The 23,456-nt window shown below is 32.1% G+C and overlaps 1 protein-coding gene across 5 annotated transcripts in view; it reads left to right on the top strand.

Moving 5' to 3' along the window:
* LOC135842599 (uncharacterized) overlaps positions 1–23,456 on the top strand; it is a 42,957-nt gene that overhangs the window by 11,412 nt on the left and 8,089 nt on the right. For 3 of the 5 annotated variants that reach the window (XM_065360138.1, XM_065360139.1, XM_065360135.1), the window contains exons 3-8: positions 13,632–13,851; positions 17,505–17,703; positions 17,981–18,076; positions 22,486–22,711; positions 22,804–23,015; positions 23,107–23,254. In XM_065360138.1, the coding sequence (XP_065216210.1) occupies positions 13,632–13,851; positions 17,505–17,703; positions 17,981–18,076; positions 22,486–22,711; positions 22,804–23,015; positions 23,107–23,254 (1,101 nt within the window). Of the gene's footprint in view, positions 1–2,407; positions 3,058–13,631; positions 13,852–17,504; positions 17,704–17,980; positions 18,077–22,485; positions 22,712–22,803; positions 23,016–23,106; positions 23,255–23,456 lie in introns of those variants that run through there. The other 2 variants (XM_065360140.1, XM_065360137.1) reach the window with 2 other exon arrangements.

The following is a 23,456-nucleotide window of genomic DNA, read 5'->3' as shown; positions in this document are numbered from 1 at the left end:
TGCAAGAAAGTCTCACTTTTTCAACAAACACTGCAAAAAATATCACCTTTTTACCAGTAATTTCCAGATAGTCTTGTGTTTTAGCAAAATTTGACGGAATTCTCGCTTTTTACCAAATTGCAGAAAAATCTTAACTTTTTTTCTAAAAACTTCGAAAATTGTCAAAAGGTCTTATTTTTTTGTAAAGAAATAATACTAAAAATTATCGCTTTTTTGCAAAAAAAAAAAATCAAGATGGTTCTAATTTTTTTCCAAAAGTTGCTCCTCAAGTCTCGTTTTTTTGCCAAAGATTGTCAGAAAAACACAGTCTTGCACTAAAATTTCCAAAAATTCTCACTTTTTATGCCAAAAATTTGGAAAACTCATCTTTTTTGTCAGAAATTTCCAGAAAATCCTTTTTTTACTAAATGAAAGTTCTGGCTTTTTTTTCCACATTGAAATGTTTTGCTCACGTCTTGTAACGTTTTTGTTTACTAAAGTTAATTTTTTTGTAAAAAATTGAGTTCGAGCCCTGTATTTCGGGTAATTTTTGTTATATTTACAAACGTTTTTAAAATATTGTACTCCTATTTCATTTTCGACGATTTTTATGTTAATTTTTTTATATTTTGCTGTTGACTTCAGCTTGGAGCAGTTTTTATGGATTTTCCATGTTCAATTTTTGCTATAATAATTTTTATACATTTGTGCAGTTTTTAAAATGATTTTTAATTGTACGAGTTGTTGGTTTATGTTTCTAGTTTTTTGGAATTTTCAATGATTTTATCCATATTTTATGTAGTTAATCTTCACAATATCTTCGAAACCCAACTTTTCATAATAATTTTTGGTGATTTTTCTATCAATTTTTGGAAATTTCAGTTGCTGGTTTCAAAAAATGGTGACTGTTCTTTGCTTTATGCAATATTTTTTCATTTTCTGAAGTTTTTTTTGTCAAAATTTACAATTTTCTGTCAATTAAAAAAAAAATTGATTTTATTTGTGAAATTTTCACTAAATTTTGACAAATTTCCACTTCATCATTCTCAAATTTTTTTTGGTAATTTTTGATTTTTTTGCACAATTTGTTTCAATTAAAATATTTTACCGACTGTTTAGTAATTCTAAGCAATTTTTGTCATTTTCAATGGTTTTTATGTACCTATAAGAGTATTATGTCAATTAGCGCTCATTTTGGATGATTTTTTTCTATGACTTTCAATTTTTTTTCAATGCCAGTAAATTTTTGCATTATGTTGCACAACTTTTCCTGTTGTAAATTTTTTCTCTTCGATTTTACCAATTATCTGACGATTTCAGTCACATGAAAATTCTGCTTTCAAAAAAAAAATCGAAACAAATCTAATTTTTTCTTCTTACTCAAAAATGGAGAAACTAAAAAAATTGAGAGAAACAAAATTCTGCTGTATTATTTATTTCAAGTACAGAATCGTTAATTCAATTTTCCGCGATGAATTTGATTTTTTTCAATTTTTTATTACGAAAATAATTGATTTTTTGGAAAAACTGAAAGTTCTTGATGTAAAATGAAGAGACTTCGTTTTTGAGCTCAAAATTGAACAATTTTTTGAATCCTTACATATGTGCCATTTTGTTTTTGTGTTTAGGTTTAGGAGTGTGGGTGAGGAAATTCTCAAAAATTTAAATATAGGATTCCAGTTTTAAAATTTTACCATTCACGTACCTAGTTTTCTACGAGTTCTAACCAAAAGAAATTCGGCATTTTTGGGTCATCCTTTAGGTAGTATTTTTAAAAGCAATTTAACAAAATTTTTCTCATCTCGAAGAGTTTTTGTCATCTACAGCACTGACTTGCACATACCCACTCGTAGGATACCCTGTAAGTGTAAGTCTTAAGTATATTTTAAAGATGAGCAGGATGGGCGTAGGATAAATAAACCATAATGACAAGAAAAATATAGCGACAATGTCGATCCGTAGCTTATGAGTTATTGCTTACACCGTGCGCACCTATTTTTATTTCTTTATCTATATAGCTCAAGCGGTAACCGTTGGATGACATATGCATTGTACAAATATATATAGGGCTTCGTTCATGTCTATTTGCTCGCATATTACTCAAGTTACAGAGAGGAAAAAATTCATCCAGAATTACTTGTCGGTCGTCGTTAATTGATTCAATGTCGACGACAAGCTCGTTTCGCGCAGACGAATTATGTATGGTGCAATTGGTTATCGTGTTTTTTAAAGTGTAGAATGCTGTAGCGAAAAAAAAATGAAAATGAAAATAAACCACGAGACGACAATTCGCATACAATAAATTCCTCACACTCGTACTCGGCGGCCAACCCTTTTTTCTCTGGTGGCATTTCGCATATAGTTAGCAATTTTTAGTACATTCGTACTAACTGGGCACCACTTAACATTAGTTAATATTCTTGGATCAACGTTGATTCTGAGAGAAGTGAACGCCTTTCACAGTTCAGTAAGTTCGACTGTGTATGTTTGGACGGATCTGCGACTTCGCGCTATGCAGTCTGCTTCGTATACGAGGTGTTTATTTGCGATTCTATTCCAATATCGCGATGTGTGCGGTGTGATGTGAATTGATCTCGTCCTCTCAGACTGAGACTGATCGTCGGTGATTTTCGGTCCACGTTGAAAATTCTCATCAGTAATGCGAGCAATTTTTAGTGTATTGGAACGTGTGCATGATACGTGCAAGTGCGTTGACTCGCCGTGTATTTTGGATTACAGCCAGAGATTCCAGTGTTTGGAAATACTCGACGTATAACAGTGTTGCTATTTTCGCCTTCGATGGGCTTTTAGAAAAAGTTTCGTGTTTGGTGTTGGCTACGCCTCAGACGAATTAAATTTCCATAATGAACCGAGTTTTTATGATGTGCGTGTATTTTTTACTCGTATAAATACCGGTAGTTGGTCGAGTTTTAGTGTTTAAATCCATAATATTGAGCTGATTTTGTGAATCCTACATATATGATTGTGTGTGTTTACATAAAGTGTGTTTTCTTGGCCTTTATACGGTTTAAGGATTGACGACCTGACGAGGTGCCGAGTAAAATATGGTTTTCATGGGTATGTTTTTTCAATTGCCAGATTTTTATTTTGTTTATTATTTACAAATAGGTATCCATGACCTGGTTCAGAAGCTGCAAATTTGGGCTGGAGTTGAGAAATACGTCGAAAAAGTAGTAATAACAGATCATAAATATCGATTGATCGATGACAAAGCATTATTTTTCTCCTGAAAAGCATTTGGAATAACACATTTCAAGTTTTTATGGTTTTAAGGGTTCCATACGTACTTTCTCACCGAAATGTTTATTGAATACCCTAAATGTAATAAATGAGGAGGGTGAATGGTCGAATTGTGGAGAAATTGAGGTTTTAAAGAAGTACCTATTCGCTATGGTAGTCACATGAAGCCGAAATTACATGAATTTGCATACGTTTCCACGTTCAAGATAATTAAGCTTACTGTATCATCTTTGCTATTCATGATATTCTTTGTGAAATGACCCTTCTTACCTTTATGCATAATTTTCATACCTAATACCTACTTCTGACTAAAATGCATATTTTACTCGTAGGAATGAATTACCTATTTTGTTGAATTTAATACTTATTTCTCCTCAAATTTTGTTGCATTTTATCCAAATTTATAACATCTTGTATGTATTTGAAAAGCGAGAGAGAAAAAAGGAGAAATGAGCACAAATTTTCATAAATTTCCCACAGTAAAAAAATACAAAGAGGAATTTCGCTCGAAATGTAATTTTGATTGCAACATTCAAGACTACGCCCCCCTCCCCCTCCCAACGTACGCCAAACCTTCGAATTAGTAGGTATACGTATTATGATACATACTTATATGGATGGTTAAGAACAAAGAATTTTATCTGAGCTGTTAGAAATTGCACAATTTTTCGTTTCTTTCAGCTTTTTTGCCCTTTCATACCCTCTCCTCTCTTCAGGCCCTCTCCCATTTTGCTTCCTAAACAAACCAATGGCTTCTCAATTACCATTATTTGAATTTCAAATGATATCTTGTAGCTTTTCATTATTATTGCTTTTGAAAATTTCAACTGAAAATGTGTTATAAAAATAATGAAATTCAAAGCATTTTTCAAATAAAAAATGAAAATCATTGTATTGAAAAACATGAGTCATTTTTAAATGAATTCAAAATTATTTATTTATTTTTTTTGAAATTCTATGAAAATGACTATAAAAATATTTGAAAAAAAGTATAAATTTTTTAAAAAGTGCATAATATTGAGTGATTAAATAGGTCAAAACATGAAATCAGCTTGAATATTTGGCTTGTATTTGAAATATTTGATAAAATTCAATTAAGAATGTTTGAGAAATCAAATTTCAGGTCGAAAAGTGATGAGAATAGTTGAAAAATCTCACAAAATCATCGAAATTTGAAAAATTATGCAATCATATTTAATTGAACAAGTATTATTTTTTGGAACGCCCTCGCCCTCAAAAAAATACTTGAAAGAGAAGTGAAAGGTCTCAAATCTTGAAAAATAAGAAAAAATATTTCAAACTTGGCAGACAAAACACCCTGGTATTGAAAAAAATTGAGTTTTTTGTAATATGTAGGTATTTTATCCCCTTTAAATAATTATTATAAAATTTTAAAAATCTTGATGTAATAGTCTTGATTTTTGTTTATAGAATTTTAACATGTGTTTTAATCTCTTTTTTTTAACATTTTAGAGCATTTTCGGAATGACTTTAAGAATTATTGCAAAAATGTTGAGAATTTTTTCCTATATTTTAAACAATGAATGAATGAATAATGAATGAATAAATTTTTATTTAGAGACGCCCAGCAACTTAGGCTTTTTTGCGTCTGCTGTTTTTGACACAGATTACAAATATTAATTCATTTTGCACAGATGATTACAAATACATTCAACAATATAACAACAAATATAACATGAAAAAAATAAACAGGAAATATATAACATGCAAAAGAAAAATAACATTGAAAAAAATTGAGAAAAAGCACTAAGGAAAAAATAATGTGTTTAAATATCATTGAATAAGTTAGACTCTTTTAGAAAAATGAACAATTTCTGGCACAGATTTTCATCATCAGCTTTCAGATGAGCATATTTAAAGTCACTGCCTAATATATTTTCTACTTTTGATTTGTATAGTATGCATGAGTCCAGTATATGTTGAATGGTTACATCTGTATCACAAGTTGGGCATTTTTTCAGAGATTTTTCTGAGAAGAGTGAGCTGTGTGTAAATGTGGTGTGGCCTATGCGGATTCTAGCTAAAATTACTTCTTCTCTCCTGCTTAAGCGATATGAGGTGACTGGATTTGGTGGTATGATGTTTTTGTACGATTGAGTTTTTTCTTTTTATGTTAATTTTAAGCATTTTTACAAAGGTTTCAAAAGTTTCTGAGCAATTATAAATATTTTGTAACTTTTGAACTTTTTTTTCTTGCCTCATGAATTTTTAGCTCAACCTGCTCTCCCTATACTTAGTACACTTGAATTGTCACCAAGGTCCTGATTTTGGTTATTATTAGCCAAAAAATCTGGTTTCTATCAAAATGTCCTGAAAAGTACAGTTTTTGCCAAAATTTTCAAAAGGACCTAATTTTGGTCAAAACTTCCAAAAAAAACTTCCTTTTTTGGCCGAAATTTCCAAGAAAAAGTCCTATACGGAAATTGCCAAAAAGTTCAAGTATTTTGCTAAAATATAAAGTAGAACCCATTTTTTGCCAAAAAATTGCTATTCAAGTGCTATGATTTCCAAGTATTCAATCAAATTTTAAAATTATTTCCATCATTTTTAAACCATTTTTGCGATTTTTTTTCAACTTTTTCACTGGTTTCAACATTTTTGATGGATTTTTAATTATTTTTTTACGATTTTATCCAATTTAACTTGACAAATTTCTTCCTTTTTTTTTGTTTTTGAAATTTTAGCATTATGTTGTTGAAAAGAATGTTATTTTGTAAATTTTTGTTTTGTTGAAAAATTCAGCTAAAAATTTTAAGCCTGAGTCGATATTTCTGTATTTCTCTCGTGGGAATAATTTAATTACTTTCCCTTGCGAAGAGTTCACTTTCAAAACAGTTGAATAAAGCAATTCTACACAGAACACAGAAAATTAGAAACTTTTTCGAAACACTGAATTATTTGTTATACCTATCTTCAAATCCCAAGCTAATTAAAACTATTCGAAAAATCTACATTTATGTGCCTCTTCTTATAACCATACACACAGAAGCTCATCTCTCCTATCTTCTTTAATAATCTATACTTACCTAAACTCGTACCGTGTTTATTTGTATCCCAGTCATCAAAAGATATAGATACAAGATGCGAAGGAAGTTGAAATCCCCTGATCGTTTTTGATCATTCCAACTATCACAATCATAGATCTAGATGAGCATGAAGCAATAAGCATTCATATACAGAACCGTTTATGTGTAATATTTCGGAAACGAACATAACCGGTTCCCATTATAACCACGCATATTGGACTTTTATTATCATTACCAAAGAAGGACGAGATTGATGGAGGTTTTCGTCTTCGTCTCCGTCTAAACGCCACGGTGTACTTTCTGTGCCATTTTTATTTGCTGGATTTTTTTTTGCAATTGCTATATCCATTTGCAAGATTTTTTCACGTATGTTGAATGAATGATGGAACGATGGGTATTTCTATAAGGTCAACATAGAAAAAGTGATTTATATCAGTTTTGATGGATTTGCGCGGTGAAATTTTTATTAAACTTGGGTAGCCTATATCGAATGATGAGGGACGACAGAGAAAAATACGTTGTACCAAAATAAACAAGGTCGTGGCTCGTTGTATTGGGCGGATTGTATTGTAACGTATGTCTATGTACATATAACTTATGCGAAATAGAATTGCAATTGCGATGTGTATCCATAATTTTTGGTGTTCGTAGTATTGTTTGATGATGAGTATTATGGCTTTATTATGATACCTACTGTACGTTGTTTTCGTATTTGTTTAATGAGGTATATTTTGTGTAGGGTTTATACAGGATGTCCAAAAAATCATAAAATGTGTTTCTGTGTTTCTATCTTGAAAATCTGATGGATTTTTTCGTTTTTCGACTTTTCATATGTCCATATTTTCATTAATTTTTTATAACATTTTTCCAAAACTGATGAGCTGGAAGGGCTTTGAGTACATTTATCGAAGAAATAAATAGATATTCGAACTCAGCACCTTTGAAAACCTAGCAAACGACACGTTACTCGTCATTTTGAATTTTTTGGTATTTTGACCAGATTTAAGGACACTGGTGAGGGATTTGGAAAAGTTGGATCGAAAAAATGAGCCGATATTTGAGCTCGACGCCTTCAAATTAGTTACAATCGATGTATCACTTCATTTTAAAAATTTTCAAAAATTGAGAATTTTATTAAATGCTTCTGTGTCCTGCCTTTTCACTTCCTTCTGAAAGTCTAGAAATCCAATTTTTGGTAGTTAAAAAGAGGTAAAAAAAAAGGGGGCATTTCAAACTTGGGTAATTGATATGAAAAATGAAGCCTTTGCTTTGAAAATTCAGGTTCGATTTTTCGAATCTTCCATTCTATTCTCTCTGAAACTCATCGAACAGAATTTTTTCTAGCTAGATGAGTCTTGAGATTTTTTTGTAGTTTCGCAGAAAGTCTTAAAATATTAAAAAAATTACCACAGAACCTACGTCGGAAGTCTCTCTTGTGAAAAATCAAACATCTTTTATTGAATTAGCTCGTTTAATTTTCCCATCAGAAGTGAGTGTTTTGAAAATTCAGCACTTTTATGTCACACTGTACGATCAGCATTCTGAGAAATTGTGTGATGGCTGAGGCTGATGGCTGGTCAAACGCTAAATAGAAACTGAATATCCGGCAAGGTGTCTAATTACAAAATTAATCACTGCCAAGGTATATAGGTTTCTGTCTGCGATGTTTAGTGATTGACATATGCATAAGAAATTTTTATTACTGTATCTGGGTATCTGGTTAAGTATATTATAAGTATGCAGAACGCATCGCTACAGAGTATGAAATGCTCAACTGGTTGTCTCGGTTCGCTTAAAATAACGCTGATACTATACCGTTATTAGTTAAATGAGATTTTCAAATTGAAAGGTTATTTTTTTCATTATTCAATGGTTATACTCGCTGAATTTTTCGTTCCGTATACCGTTACACAGTCATTGATTTTTTTTTGTTCTGCGTATGTCTGGTCTGCATGGTTTCTCGACGATGCGATGATGAAATTATTACGAACTGTCGGTTTGACATTTTGCCAAAGAAAAGTTGAAATTTTTCTAGACCATGTTGAAGGTGAAGGCTTGAATGGTGTAATGTGTGTGGACTGCGAAGGAAAGATATTTTGTGTGATTTTTTTATTTATTTTTCGTTATTGTGACATTTACAATAATTTATCGTCGTGTTTTACCAGACCAAATTGGAATTATAAAATGGCACTGGCGTAGGTATCTTAGACCTACGTTGAATGGGGCTATTTTCATGGGTAGAATGTGTATACCTAATGTACTTACATGAAATTATATAATTTATACTTGAAAATGTGTGTATGTGCATTGTGCACTGTGTGCAGTGTCGTGAATGGAAATGAGCGCTTGTGTTGATATGTAAATTGTGCCTAATACTCATGCAGTATGAGGAAGTGTCGTTGATCTGGTTGAAATGTGGTTAGAAGTACATATAGGTGGGTTCTGTTTTGTAAAATGTATCGAAGATAACAAGTTCTATTTTTCATTCGCTGTTTAATTTCAATATTATTGATGATGTTTTTTGGAAACCAATGAATGAACAATGAACATGTGGTGAAAAAATTTTCTGTGCTAAAATACATGTACAGATGGGTCGCAATTTACAGCAGGGAAGGGATAAGAAATTTTGCCAGAAAATCTTCGCCAAATTTTCCTCGCACCTTATTACATAATATTGGCTGCAAAAGTACTTCAACTGAACACATATTTTTAGGAGTTGAAAATTTTAAAACACTATTAATATTCAAACGATGAAATCCATGTTAGTACTAGGTATATTTTATTTGATACAAAAAAGCAATATTGAACGTATTTTCCTTCTGAAATTTTTGCCAAAATAAAATTTGAATGGAGAAGCATAATTTTAATGATGTTCATTTTGCATTCAAGTTTCATACCGGCAAGATTAAAATTTTTCTTCTTCGCGAAGCATTTTCATGAAACGCGTGTCGTGTAAAATAGCCAAGCAAAAAATTCCTCGCAATTTATTATGTGCTTGCATTTTTTTTATTATAATTTTTTTGGTTGCGTGATCAACATCCAGCAGTTGACGAAATTGTGGTGAAAGTATAGAGTGCCTCGAAAAGAATGCTCTTTATTTTGTGTTTGTTTTCTCAGAGAAGAGGGAAAATGGACAAATTAACCGAGGTCAAGTTCAACTGTATATTTTTAAAAATTCGAGTTAATTTTTGATTACGATTTATTTTTGAAGCTTGGCTCTTTTTTTGAGTTCAGTTGAAACGCAAATTGAAGTGTCTATCATGTCTGCTTATTTTGGAATAAAAAAAAATACGTAGTCCGAAGCTAGTTTGACAATTTTTTGATAATAAATTGTACTGATTTGACAATAATTATTAACACATTTTGAAAATTTCAAAATTGTGTACTTTGGTAGAAAAATGGAGGTTGGAGTCAAAGAACCGATATTTTTTTCATGATCTTTTGACACCATCTCATAATTTTTTCCTACCTCCCCTCCCCCACCCCCATCTTCAAAGAAAAAGTCGAATACAGCTCATTCGAGCGTTTAACTGAGTCATTGTGAGTCAAATAAAAATCCTGTAATCGATCAAAATTCTGGTCAATTTTTAGAATAAGCCATATTTTTTTCTCCAACGAACGTATTTTTCACTTTTTTTGTTTTTTGTTTTTTTTTAAATGTTGATCCTCATTGAAAAATCCATAAATCCATAAAAGGAGGAGTTGCGAGAAGACCATTTTTTGGCTCCAGACACTTATCGACTCGACCACTCTTAAAATGTTGCCATTTAAATCTCCCAAGTACGAATCCGTGGTTAGTTGACCCAAAATGACCATTTTTTGGGCTACAGGGTTCCCAAAGTTGTGAATAAAAAAAGAATTTTAGGAACCCCTGAGTATTATTTTCAAAAACTTTTTCCACGTAAAATATATGCCTGAACCCGATAAACGTTATGCGAGTTGATTTTTCTATTCTCGACCCTCGGGAGCAGAAATGGGGAGGGGTTGATTTTTGGAAAATTTTAGAACCACCGTTTTGAACCTACACTTACCCCTTTGAATCCTGCTAAAAAGCTTTTTACAGTTCATTTATAGTATCTGAAAGGCCTTCATCCTACCAAATTTTGAGCTCAAAAAAATATTGCGCTGGTACATAACCTACTCAAAAATCCAATTTTTCATAATTTCGATATTTTGGGAATCCCTGGAAAGCTAGAAACCGGCGATTTGCGCCAAACGTGACGTTTAGGGGTGTATATTCAAGATCTATATAGATGAAAAAGTTCAATTAAGCTTCCTCATATATTCGTAATTTTGAACCACTTTTTTAGAGGTTCTCACCCACTTTAGGCACCCCTAAAAAAGGCGTTTATACATATTTTTTCAAATAAATTGAAGTATTTACATTTGAAACACACTAGCAAGAGCTCGATAGTTTTTCATTCAATTTTTCCTGCAACTTTCAAAATTGAGCTCTTTTGGATTAAATTCTGAGATTTTACTTCGTTGAAATCGTGAAAACGTGATTTTTCCAAAAAGAGCTGATAGTGCTTTGGATGAGAATCTTGGATTTTGATAATTCAGCATTTTTTTTTAGAGTCCAAATTATGGATTTGAGTTTTCAGTCGAGTTGGAGTCAATTTTGATTCAAGTTTATCCCGAGTTTTACAGCTCGAAAAATGGAAACTATCAACTATCAACTTAAGTAGTCATCATGAAAATATATATCTAGAATGAATTCAATAATATACTCCCGAGAATCAACTTTCCAGCCAAACAGATTATTGCTCTCAAAGTTTTCATACCTTTCGAGGAAAAAAAATAAAGTTTAAGCCAGAAAAAATAGAAGATTTAAAAAGTTTCGAGAAGTATCCTGTCATTTAAAAAATCGTTGTTTCATTTGTCAGCCATCAAATCACTAAGCTTGGCTGTGTTTTTTTTTATCTTTATGAAGCTTCTCATACCTTGAGGAACCCTTTTAATCGACGCTAGGTGACACCATGATGAGGATTTCTTCTCCGCAATACCATGAAGGGTTTCCAAATAATCCAATTCAATTTTAAACCACCTACCCAAGTACCTATAGCCAATAAAGGAAATTTATTTTTTGAAAATTTGGCAACGCTGATTCTCTTTATCTTATTTTTTTACCCACCTTTGAATTCATTCGATATTTTATATTGGTAGTTGGTGAATTGAAACAAAAAATATGTAATGCTGGGGGGGGGGGTAGAGGGGAGAGTTAAGGTCCACTGACATCCTGGTAATGGTCTGCTGAGATCAAAACTCAAGAATACAATGCTCATCTCACCAATATTCTACTTTGAAAAATCAATTTTTGAAGAATCACTCCAATTCGAACTACTATTCGTTGAAAATATTTCATATTATCTACTCGCATTCAAGTATTCGTACCTACATCCAAAAATGACCAAAACACCCAAAAAATTGCGTTCTGAAATTTTTTGTGAAATTTTTCTGGTCTTCCTATACTGGTAAAATATATCGTATTACGTTCTTCGACTCCCTACGTCGTCGTCGTTTCTCTGGTCCAACTTTAATAAGCTGAAAAAATCATAATTTTCTCACTAATGCCTCGACAGCGAAATGAACGAGCGACGCGACGGTAATACAAGACGGTCTAAAGGGACCGACTCGGTGAGGGGAGGGGGGTACCTGCGAAGAAAAATTCATTATAATATACGAAATCGCTCGTATTATTTAGGAATGTCTCTTATCGCTGGTAATTTCACCCCCTGACGTTTCCTTCGCAGTATATTTTTAGCTGTTAAAGGCTCAGTCAGCCTTTCACCATGTACGAGTATACGTAATAAGAAGGAAACAAAAACAAACATTAAAAAGTAGCCTGGAGCTCTAGAGTTAGAGTTGTTGTACATATATTTGAAAATTACACGCGAACTTGGCGTCCTCAGACGAACATATGTTGGATAATTAAATTAGATGAATTTTAAAATTACTCATTCTCTTATGTACTTATGAAAGAGGTGCCCATAGGAGGATTACGTATATAAGTATTGAAAGGGTTACACACGTTCGTGTTTATACATTATATGCTTTATTATGAAGCATGTAAACGGAAATGTTGAATGAAACGAGCTCTTCATACATCACCGAGAGATGATACTCGTAATTTCATCGAAGGGAAACGAATGGTAATTACGACCATAGAATTGAAACAGAAACAGAATTTAATTTAGAAAATAGTGAACTCGTGTTCGTGTAAAAAAAAATAAATAAACAGCCTTTCGTTTTGAAAATCTTAATACGAGTTGACAAGCGAGTCTTATATAGAAGATAGTGGTAATTTCCTTGCAAATCATAGCGTTGGTGGCCAGTCGAAGTTTATTTTGAGAAAAAAGGAAGAAAACAGGAAAAAAGTGCAACAAGGGACCGAGGGAGACTTATTTAAGAGGCGAAATTTAATAGAGAAATTCGTTTTACACCGTTGTCATGGTTACGTGGTAAAGTTCAGGGGTGTATCATTGATTGGTAGGTAATACACATTTGTGCGTATGCCGACAAATATATCTGCGGCGAGAGAATTTGCCTCACATTGTGGGTGGTATAGCGGCACGCTGCCGCCGGCACGGTGTCGTCTTGTCCAAAGACGTGCGAAATTTCCGATGGTTCGGTTCGTGCGATGATGAAGAATATCATCTCTGAAACTGAAACGGAGATGTCTCACAATGGTGATCTCTCTGGCGGCGTGATGCCTGTCTTGTTGTCTATGTAGGATCTTCTCGTCTATTTTGTAACTCGAAATGAAGTTTAAATTGGCAAACATGTTTCAATTGAATTGACCTCGAAGAGCGTTACAGTCTGATAATTATTTTTAAAGGTGCCGCTGCCTGCAGCCTGCTTATATACCACGCGATGATTGTCGCGAGCTGTATCAGAAGTTTCCGGAGACGGTAGGGTACGACGAGTACATATTATACGAGTACGAATGCGGTGCCATGCTGCATAAGCTCGATGGTAATGTACTCTCACACGTAAACCGAGACAATTCTTAGGTAATTTGTAATACAATTACGAACGTATCAAGGTAAATATTGTACTCGTAGTAGGTACTCGACAACTACACAGTTTTACCTTTTTTGAGCACGTACCGAAGTGATTTTTCTTTCGGTGCGAATACGAATGCCATGTTTGACATATTAGAGGGAGAGGTTCGCCGTTCCGCAGAATCCTATGTACTACCTATTATGATGAATATTGAATATGTTATATGATGAAATATTTTCCAACATCCAACTCGAGGAATCTTGAGATTTTCGCCCAATGAGTAGAATTATTATACCTTACTAAAATTTGATGTTTTTTTTTTTTGTTTGTTTCTCGCAGGTATGTTAGATACAACAACACCTCGGACGATCGAGGAATACGGCGGAACGGTCATCAGCCGTATTTCCGACTATAATTCCAATACCTATGAAAAAGACGATACCAGTAAAGATGTCCGTAACACGGATGACGCCAATTTCTCCTACGTTAGCAGTATTCTTTCGCAAGATATAGATTTCATTCAGGATACCTCCGATTACCAGTGGTTTGCAGATTACAGGTGAGCCTTATCAGATTACGCTGAATCATTGGGGTCTGGTGGAAAATTGAATTTACAGTTGAAAATGCCCTATTCAGATTTTGTACTCGTATATCGTCATTCAGTGAAATTTAAAGTGCTATTGCGGTTTGCAAATTTTGATGTTCTACCTATTTTTCGAATCAAACTTCAAATTTTTAAATCATTTCCTGCTTTGCAAAATTCTAGTGGAATTTCGTTTCTTTTTTCTCCCTGCCAATTTCAAGGCGTCAATTTTCGAAATTCATGGAACTTTTCAGATACATTGCCCTCGATCTCAAATGACTTCATCTTCCCTGCTTCGGTAGGAATATCAACATCTCCCTGTATTTCTGCAGTTTTTTGTGTTTTTTGTTTAAATTTGAGAGATGGCAAGACATTGAAGAGTCACATCTAAAAAATAAATAAATATTCGGATTCAGCATTTAAATGACTAAGAACCGACGTCTCACACCAAGTTTTCACAATCTTTCGTGATTTTTTCAAAATTGGAGAAAATCCGGAATGATATTGAGGGGTATTTAGTGGTAGTATCCAAAAAATAAATGAATATTCTAACTCCGTATACTCCGTTTTTGGAAATTTAATCATGTTTGTAGTACTGGTAGCAGATTCGGGGGTCGGATTGAAAAAATGAATAGATATTCGAACTTAGTACCTTCGAATTAGTAACAATTGATTATGTAACTTCATATTGAACGTTTTTTTGAATTTCGATTAAAATGGAGAACCTTCTTACCCACCTTGTGACGTTGAGATCCTATTTTGAAAATTAGTTCATTAAAAAAAGAATTCATACGATAGAAAAGTGTTCTGGTAACGCTGTCAATTTTTTCAATCTTTTAAATACCAGATTTCAAATTCTGTACTCATTCATGGTGAAGAATTAAACTTCAACAATGAAAGTTCAGAGTTTGGGCTTTTTTGATAATGAATTTTCCATACTCTCTTTAAAACCCCACTCACGAATTTGCTCGAAATTTAGTTAGTCTCGAGATATGAGCCATCTTGAGTTGAGCAGTTCTGCAAAAAATCGTCAACGCTTGAAAATTGCAACCCCCCTTTTCTCCTCCCGCCACCCATGCACAAAGTTAGGAGTGAAGTTGTGAGTAGAAAAAAGTAGAGTGAAATTAGATGACCCAATTTCATTTTTGGTTCAATTTAGTGTGAAATGATCGAAGTCACAAACGAAAAATTGAAATGATGGAAGTTTTTTTTCTCATCCCCTCCCCTCCCGCCACAAAAAAATCTTGAAGCGTCCAAAGATATTTTTGAAAAACGAAAAATTGACATGCGGAATTCCCTACCTCCCCCTTCCCCCCACACTACATAAAAAAAAATTTCCGTCAATTTTCGGTGCCCTCTAATGATTTTTATGCCAATTATAGGTTTTTTTTTTATTATTTATCGAAGTACATACGTTACCTATTTAATGAGGTGTGTATTTCTGCGGAATTTAATTTTATTTTGATAATGTTCAATCAGTTTTGTAATTTTTAGCATTTTTTTTTTCGTTTTTATTTTGGGCATTTTTTCCATTTTTGTAGAATTTCTCTCGGATTTAACACTGTTAATTCAATTTTTAAGGAGTTTCATAAAATTTTGCTAAATTTTGTAGATTTTTCAACGATTTATGGTCATTTTCAATAACCATAAATCCTCAGTATCAACAATGTTCCTGAAACTTTATGCAAATTTGATGAAATTTCTTTCCATCAGTGTTTGGCAATTTTGAATAATCTAGAAAATTTTTACCATCTCCTTCGATTTTTAAAATATTTGATCACTTTTCAACGTCTTTGACATTTATGTTCAAACTTTGCTATATTTCTTTAACTTTCGGTCATTTTCGCTCAGTTTTTATGGAAATGTCATCAGTTTTTGGCGATTTTCACTGATTTTTATGCCACTTTTACAATTTGTTTATGATGCTTCTTGTAATTTCTGCAAAATTTCGTTTATTTCAACAATACTTATTTGATTAGTTTTTGGTCATTTTTTTTCAACTGAATTTTTTAATTCTTTAAGGAGCATTTTCCGCTCAAACGGGATGTTTTTTCAATTTTTTGTCATTTTCACTCTATTTTATTGAAATATCGACAATTTTTGGGTATTTTTTTCTATTCTGATGCCCATTTTGCAGTTTTGTAATTTCTGCAAAATTTCATTCGCTCCGACATGATATAGGTGTATGATCAATTTTTTGTAATTTTTTTCAACAAAATTTTTCTATGTTGTATCTATCATTTTCTCAAATTTCGCGATGTTTTTTTCAATATTTTGATAATTTTTTTCGATTTTTATACAAATCTTGCTATTTGACTATGATACCTTTTATCATTTCTGCACAATTTAATTCCATTCTGACAATATTTGATCAATTTTTTGCGATTTTCCAGACATTTTCAGTGTTCTAGGAAGGTGTCTAACGGCCATAAAAGTCATGAAAAAAGTCCTGAATTTTGCTCGAAACACACTTAATTTTTTTTTTTTAATTCATAAAATTAAAAAAAATTAAAAAATTGAAAATTTGTTCAAAAAATCAGAAAGATGAAAAAACTAAAATATGACCTTCTTGCCTACAAATTGGAAAAAAATTTGCTCGCTGTTTCAAGTTACTTATTTAATTTTTTTTTTTGGGGGGGGGGTATTTTCATGCGGTTAAAATGTGAAAAATAAGGTCTTGAAAAAGTCATGATGTTTTGTCTGGGAGTTTTGTTGGACACCCCTGTTTATGCCTTTTTTTTTTTTTTGGCATCAATTTCGCGATGTTTCTTCTACGTGTATGTAGTCAAAACACCAACCTCACAAACCAAATCTACCCCCCCCCCCCCTTACGGGTGTAATAATCTTGTAATTATAAACACCCAAAAAAAAATTCAAGTGTTTTCTGAGCATTTTAAGAAATTGTCACAAACCCTTTGTAACTTTAATAATTGGTCTGTCTCTGTACTACAGATTCGCTAAGAAAAAACTCTTTAAAAAAATGAATATAATTTTTTTAAATCTTCAATTATTTTTTGTAATTAAAAAATTTGAAATATTTTCAAATCAAAAAGATACATTATTAGTTCTTAGAATTTTTCTATGACTATAATCCATAATAATTTTTTCCCTCTCTGACTTACGAGTATTTGCAACACTTGAACAAGCTAACATCCTACCGTATTTCTTCTCAATAAATTAAACGTTTTGCTATAACTTACCACAAATGCCAACAATTACATTACATGAACTATAATTTCCTCCACAATGATTTATTATCCATAACATAACTCAGCATCATAAGTATTCGCAGTACTATAGAATAATTAAATTCTACGTGTAGGCTAATAATTTTAATACCTTTTTCAATCGTAAATAAGCAGCAATACTTGCTCTTTCATTGTTGTAAAAAATGTAAAAAGAAGGGAGAATGGCAATGGTACCTAGACCTACACACTACACACTACACAGGCAGAGAAAGTTTTTGGGTGGTCGGGCAAATAGACAAAATTTGCATATTATTTTAACACGTACTGGTTAGAATTTTACAACGTGGGTAGGTTTCCAAATTTAAATTGAAAAATGAACAAAAAAATAATCCAAAGTTACTAATATTTTCTCACAATATACGTTTACATTTGTGATTGCAGTTACCGAGGCGATGCTAATAATATTTGCAATAATATGCATACCAGTATATTATCATCGTTATGTACATCGTATGGATATAACGACATGGCCAGAGACCTGGACGCAAATTTGGCTCAAGTGGACATGGAAGATTTCCGAACCGAAGATATTCATAGCTTTTTACACAGTTTACCACAAATTTGCTGTACCGATGCTCACGTAAGAAATACCACCCTTTTGTATAAGAGTACTTTTTAATAACGTAATACTTACTCCGTACTCGTAGCTAAAGCGTTACTTTGGTGTATTTTTTTTTTTTTTAGAGCTTTTTAGTAAAATTATCTATGTGTTAAGTTTTACTTACTACGTACGTGTAACTTTGGTAGTTGAGATCATAAACGTATTTCTGTAGCTAATATTTTATGACATGACAGTAATTCGCGTAATTTTTTGCGATTTTTATTACATGTGTTGTTCGATTTTGTAAACGTTGTAGAATGAAAAAGGAGGAGAAATGTTTGCCAGTGTAACAGGATCGATGATGGTTAGATACGACTTCGATTCTTCCATCAGTCCTCGTAGTACTTCTCAGGTGAATACAATACTGTGAACGTTTTTTGTATTATAAAAATTCGAGGACTGGAAATTTTTTCTCCTCAGTGCCCAACCACTGACCACTGACCCTGAATGAGAGCGACGTATATGTTTTTCACGTCGCATTCTCTTCGTGTAAATATTTACGTATGCCTGGTGTCGCATGTGTATGTTGGATTTTTGTATTGTTTTGGAGGGTCTTAAGTGAGCTTTTGATGTATGTTTCATTTTGCATGAGGATGTAATCCTGGAAATCTAAATGTGCTGCTCGACGTATAATTAGTCGTATTTTTATAAAAATCGTGTATTTGTTTCTTTTTATCCTGCGACTTGGGGAAAAAATGAGTAAGTTGAAGGTTGTTAGGGATTTAAATGTGAAACGTAATTTTCTTATACTGACAAAAAATACAAAACATGGTTATGTGAACATTGAAATGTACCTGCTGCTAGGGTCGTATCAAGTAATTCCATCAATTTTTGAAACTTCTACAGCACTGGCTCGTGATTTCTGAAAAATTGGAATTAGACACCAAAAAAAAATACAGAAAGGAGAAAACTGAGGTACTTTCATTGCTCGTAGATTTTTTTGATTTGTACTGAAGAGAATATTATTTGTCAAAAACTAAAAAAAAAAATTGAGAAATTTTTGATATTTTTGTTCCAAAAAATTTAGAGACACGAGTATTTCAGTTTTATAAAATTATGCTTCATTTTCCTTTTCTCCAAAACTAATATTCTTTGTTAAAAAAATTTTTGAAACCAAAAAAAAATCATTTGAAATTTTTTTTTTTAAATATACCAAAAAAAATCATTTAAAAATGAATTTTTTTGAAAAAAAAATGAGAAAAAACTTATTTTGGGTAAAATATTTTTACGAATTAGAGGACGTTTATTATCATCTTGAACGATTTCATGTATTTTTAAAATTGCTGATCAACTTTTAACAATACGAGTACTTAATTCTAACCACATTTTCACAAAAAAATAGGATTTTCATAAATTTTAAATGAAATAATGAAAGTTTTTCAACTTTTAAAATTATCTTATTTATTTTTAAACCATTTTGGCGAAATTTTCTACACAATTTCAAAAAAAAAAATTTCAACTTTTTTTACCAGCTTCAAAATTTTGATGGATTTTGAATTATTTTTTGTAAAATTTTATTTTGTTCGATTTCATTCCATTTATAAATCGACTTTCTTAACTTTTTGTTTTTGTTTGTTATTTTTTATTATGTTTTTTTTGTTGAAATTTTTGCATTATGTTGTTTTAAAAAATTGTAATTTTGTGAATCTATTTGGAAGACTTCAAAATTGTTCAAGAAAGGTTTTTTCGACGCCTTATTTTAGTTTACCAAGTAACTTCTCAACTCTCACACTAACAATTGACTAGACTAGCCAATTAACAGGTACATTAGTTTTTCCAGGATTACAATAATGTGCATGGTAATGGTATATTTTAGTAGGTAAAAATATGCGCGCGATTATTTAACGGAATGCATGCGGTGTTAATCGAGGTTGAAATTTTTCACGCTTATTAACGCGCATTCGCGCAAAATAACGGTAATGGTAATCGGGATACCAAATATAGATGCTTTAATCAGAAATTAGTTGTCATATCGAACCTTTATTATTACCGGTAAGGTATACGAAATCAATACGAAATCGTTCTAGGAAACATATCGGTCGCTTCGACGGCGTCGTCGACAATCTAATCTTAAAAATGGTTCAAACGCACCCTATTTTCGATCCAATTCGAATGGGCAAGAAGTAATACTTGGTAAATAATCGCGTCGATTTTCTGTTCTTTGTACATGAACATGAGTTACTGTATATTGTATTCGGAGTTATCTTGAATTCCCTAAGTAAAAGGGAATCGACGCGATAAACGACAAAACTGTACAATGATTGCGATGCAATATATAGTGATTCATCACGAAGACTTGTTTCTTTCTTGGAGAGGAGTAATGGAGCGTGCTCTCGAGGCACAGATTTTGGGCTTTTGTTTATGTTAATGCGAGATGGTTAGAAATTTTAATGCGAGTTTGATGACTCATTTTGGATTATTGTACTGGTGGATTTGCATGTTCAAGGTTCGTGATGTTGTAAATGACGAGGGATGTTAATGGGGCAATTTTGGGGTGTGCATGTTTGGTAAGCCTTTTCGTGTTGCACTTCGGTCGAAAGTTAAGCTCAACTGGAAAGATGAATCGATTAATCAATGTTCATATTGAGAAGTGAGAAATGAGAAGATCGGTGTTGTATCATTCAGTGAGTGGTAGAGTTGCGGGAGGAACTTTGACCTTGTAGCTCCAGCTGCAGGTACATGATTCATCCAAAAACATAGGTAATTGGGATATTTTTTTGTCATTGTCGAATTATCATCATCAGCACTGTCGAGATGAACCGAAAAACAATTTTATTCACAAAATTTTAGGGAGAAATGTGTGTCTTTTGATCAGTCTACAGACAGGAGTACGAGGTTTCAGTATAAATGTAAAAATATTTTAATGCTCGTTTTTTATCAAAGTTTTTTGAAATGTGTCTTTATGATCTTTTAACTCTATCATTATATTGAAGTATGCTACACTTGAGGTGAGTGAGTTCAACCTTTCGAGTTTTTATTTCAAATTTGTAAAAATTCTTTCAATTTTTTGAAGCATTTAAAAAATATGACGTACATATCAACTATTATTTTCTCAAATGACATACCTAATTTTAAAATTTTGAAATTTTGAATTTTTTTTTTGAAAATTATTTTTTTTTAAGAAAATATTTTTGATTTTTTTCCGCTTAAAAGTGCTTTGAATTCTTTAAAATGAAAAAAAAAAAATCAATTTTAAATTCAAATTTTTACTTTCTTATTCTTTAAATACTCATTTTTTAAATTTACGACGAGGCGTTTCAATTTTATTTTTTTATTTCGTGTGCAAAAAATGTCATCGGTCATCATTTTGTGCAGTAAAAAAAAACAATTGTTTAAATTTTAGTCAATTTTTTTAAAAATTTGAATCTTTTGAGTTTTTTTGAAATATTTATCCTTGAAAAAGCCATGGATTAAAAATACGCTCTTTTGGTGTCGTTGAGGAATCCCCAGTTTTTGCATAATCTTACTTCTTTAGCAGTCCTGGTCATGGAGTCATATTCGTTATTCATGAGTTTTTTTTTGTTTTGTTTTTTTTTATGGCAAAGAAAATTTTAAAATGATTTTAAATCTTAGTTTTTTAAAAACGTTCATGCATAATCAGAACGGAACTGAAGCTTGAAATTTCAAAGGTATTTTTAAATAAATACTAATTTTGAATTTTTTTTGAAATTTTCCTAGGTAATGATCCCATTAAATGGTATTTGTATAATTTTTTTGTTTCTTTTCATGGTTTTTATCATTTTTTTAGTTTTGAAAAAAGTTTAATCTTTTTAGTTGATTATGGCTCTTTTTGAATACTGAGAAAATGTTTCGGTTTTTTTTTCTTATATACCTTAAAATATCGTGTATTTTCTTTTTCTTGTTTTTTTTTTCAACTGTTCATCTGGTCTTGGTTTTTCGACAAAGTAATAATTATTATAATATCAGGTGGTCTTTTTTAGTTTTTTTTTCCTTCAAATTTTTCATACAAAATGTCCTTTTCCCAAATTATGTCCACGTCCTTTTAATCCAAGCGAAAAACTATTTGTGGAGAGGGGGAGGGGTTGCTTCCTCTTCTTGAAATTTTTCAGCTTGTCGTGTGTTATTGGATGACTTCTGAACGATATTTTATACTTGAGCTGATTGAAAATTCTAATGGTAAGATTCATTTTTGAGTGTTCGAAAAATATTTTTCAACGTAAATTTTTTTGAGAGGGAGGGGCGTTTTTGTATTATTGATGACTTTTTAATCCAATAAAAAAATGTTACGCAATTGAAAAAAAACCTTTCAGTTAATTATACGAGACTCGACTTGGTGCTTGAAAAATTCGCTTTCGAGTTTCATATTATGCAAAGTGTAAAAGGCTTTTCAAGCGAACAATCGGCACTTCCCTCATATTATGTAATATCGCATGGAAAGGGTCAATTGTTGGCATTTCAAAGCACTATGAAATTTAATACCCTATCCATTTTCTCATGTAGGAGAAAAAAAAAGCTTCTAATAAGAAAATCTTCGTTAATTAGTATAGTTGATACGATAAAAGGGCACTTTGAAGTAGAGATACTCACGTCATTTCCACCGATTGTAGATCGATTTCGGTGCACTAACCAAGTACATAACTGCTTTGTGTGAAGGAACTAACATTAACTTTTTTTTTAATCCCCCTTAATCCCTTCTTTTATAAAAATATGACATTTACGTCTATTATTGATATCGATTAATTTAGAATACGAAAGCGTTAGCGAATTTTTACGAATTTATTTTTCAATATTGATTTACAGGAGGATTCGAACGGATCTTTGTACAAATCAGAAATTCTATTTTCTCCGGTGAAAGAATTGCCAATGGTGAATTTCAGCATAGATTCTTTGGATTGCGAAGAGCACGATATTATGTTAACTTGTCAAGCTAACAAAGATAATTACACGATCGCTTTTGAAGGATCAGTACTGATGGAAAAATCGACCGATTCACGCCAAAATGAAACTGCGCCGCAGACCGAAGAATGTAAGTTTTTATACCTATTTATTTTTTATGTACTTGTATCGTAAAATTTTACTCGCTGTTCGGTTGTTTAATTATATGGCTTCTGTTTACAGGCACTTTGGAAAGCGTCGAGAAAATGAGCTTAGGTACGACGAGTTCTGAAAATTCGGTCAGCCATGTCGAAAAAACATTTATGAATAAATCGCCTTTAATATGTTCCGAATCTCCTTACACGACGTGGAGTAAATTAAAAGAAGACTCCGTCGAGAACGTGCTGAAAAAACAATCCTCGGGGAATAACAATACCACTTTTACGTCGTCCATTGTATGTTTAATTCAGTTTCCAGTACTACTATATGCGCTGAAAGGTGCCTTCGAGCTTTTGTGATGATGATTTTTTTATGTTTTTTTTGTAGGTTTATGCTGACGTTAATGCCAGTTGTACATTTTTAAAGTCTCAAAGTTTACCTAATTTGAATCCAGTCAGAAGGCAGTTTCAGTTGAGTAGGTTGATCAACTCGACTCGACAGGAGGCGTTTTTCGATAGCAAAACTTCACAACCAAGTGAGTTGGTGGTGGAAAAAAATGAAATTTTAGTCGAATTGTGTGTAACGTCGATGAAAATTGAAAACCCTTATTGACTTTCTGTACCAAATTATCAATGTATTTCTGATACTTGACCTGCTAAGTATTTTATTCGAGTCTAAAAATCTGAACAAAAGTAGAAAAAAAAAATTTGGAACATTTTACGATGATAATTTTGAAG

This window comes from Planococcus citri, chromosome 4 (genome assembly GCF_950023065.1).
Source record: "Planococcus citri chromosome 4, ihPlaCitr1.1, whole genome shotgun sequence".
NCBI lineage: Eukaryota > Metazoa > Arthropoda > Insecta > Hemiptera > Pseudococcidae > Planococcus > Planococcus citri.
The sequence above is the reverse complement of the archived record's forward strand: the minus strand, read 5'-3'. Positions and strand labels throughout refer to the sequence as shown.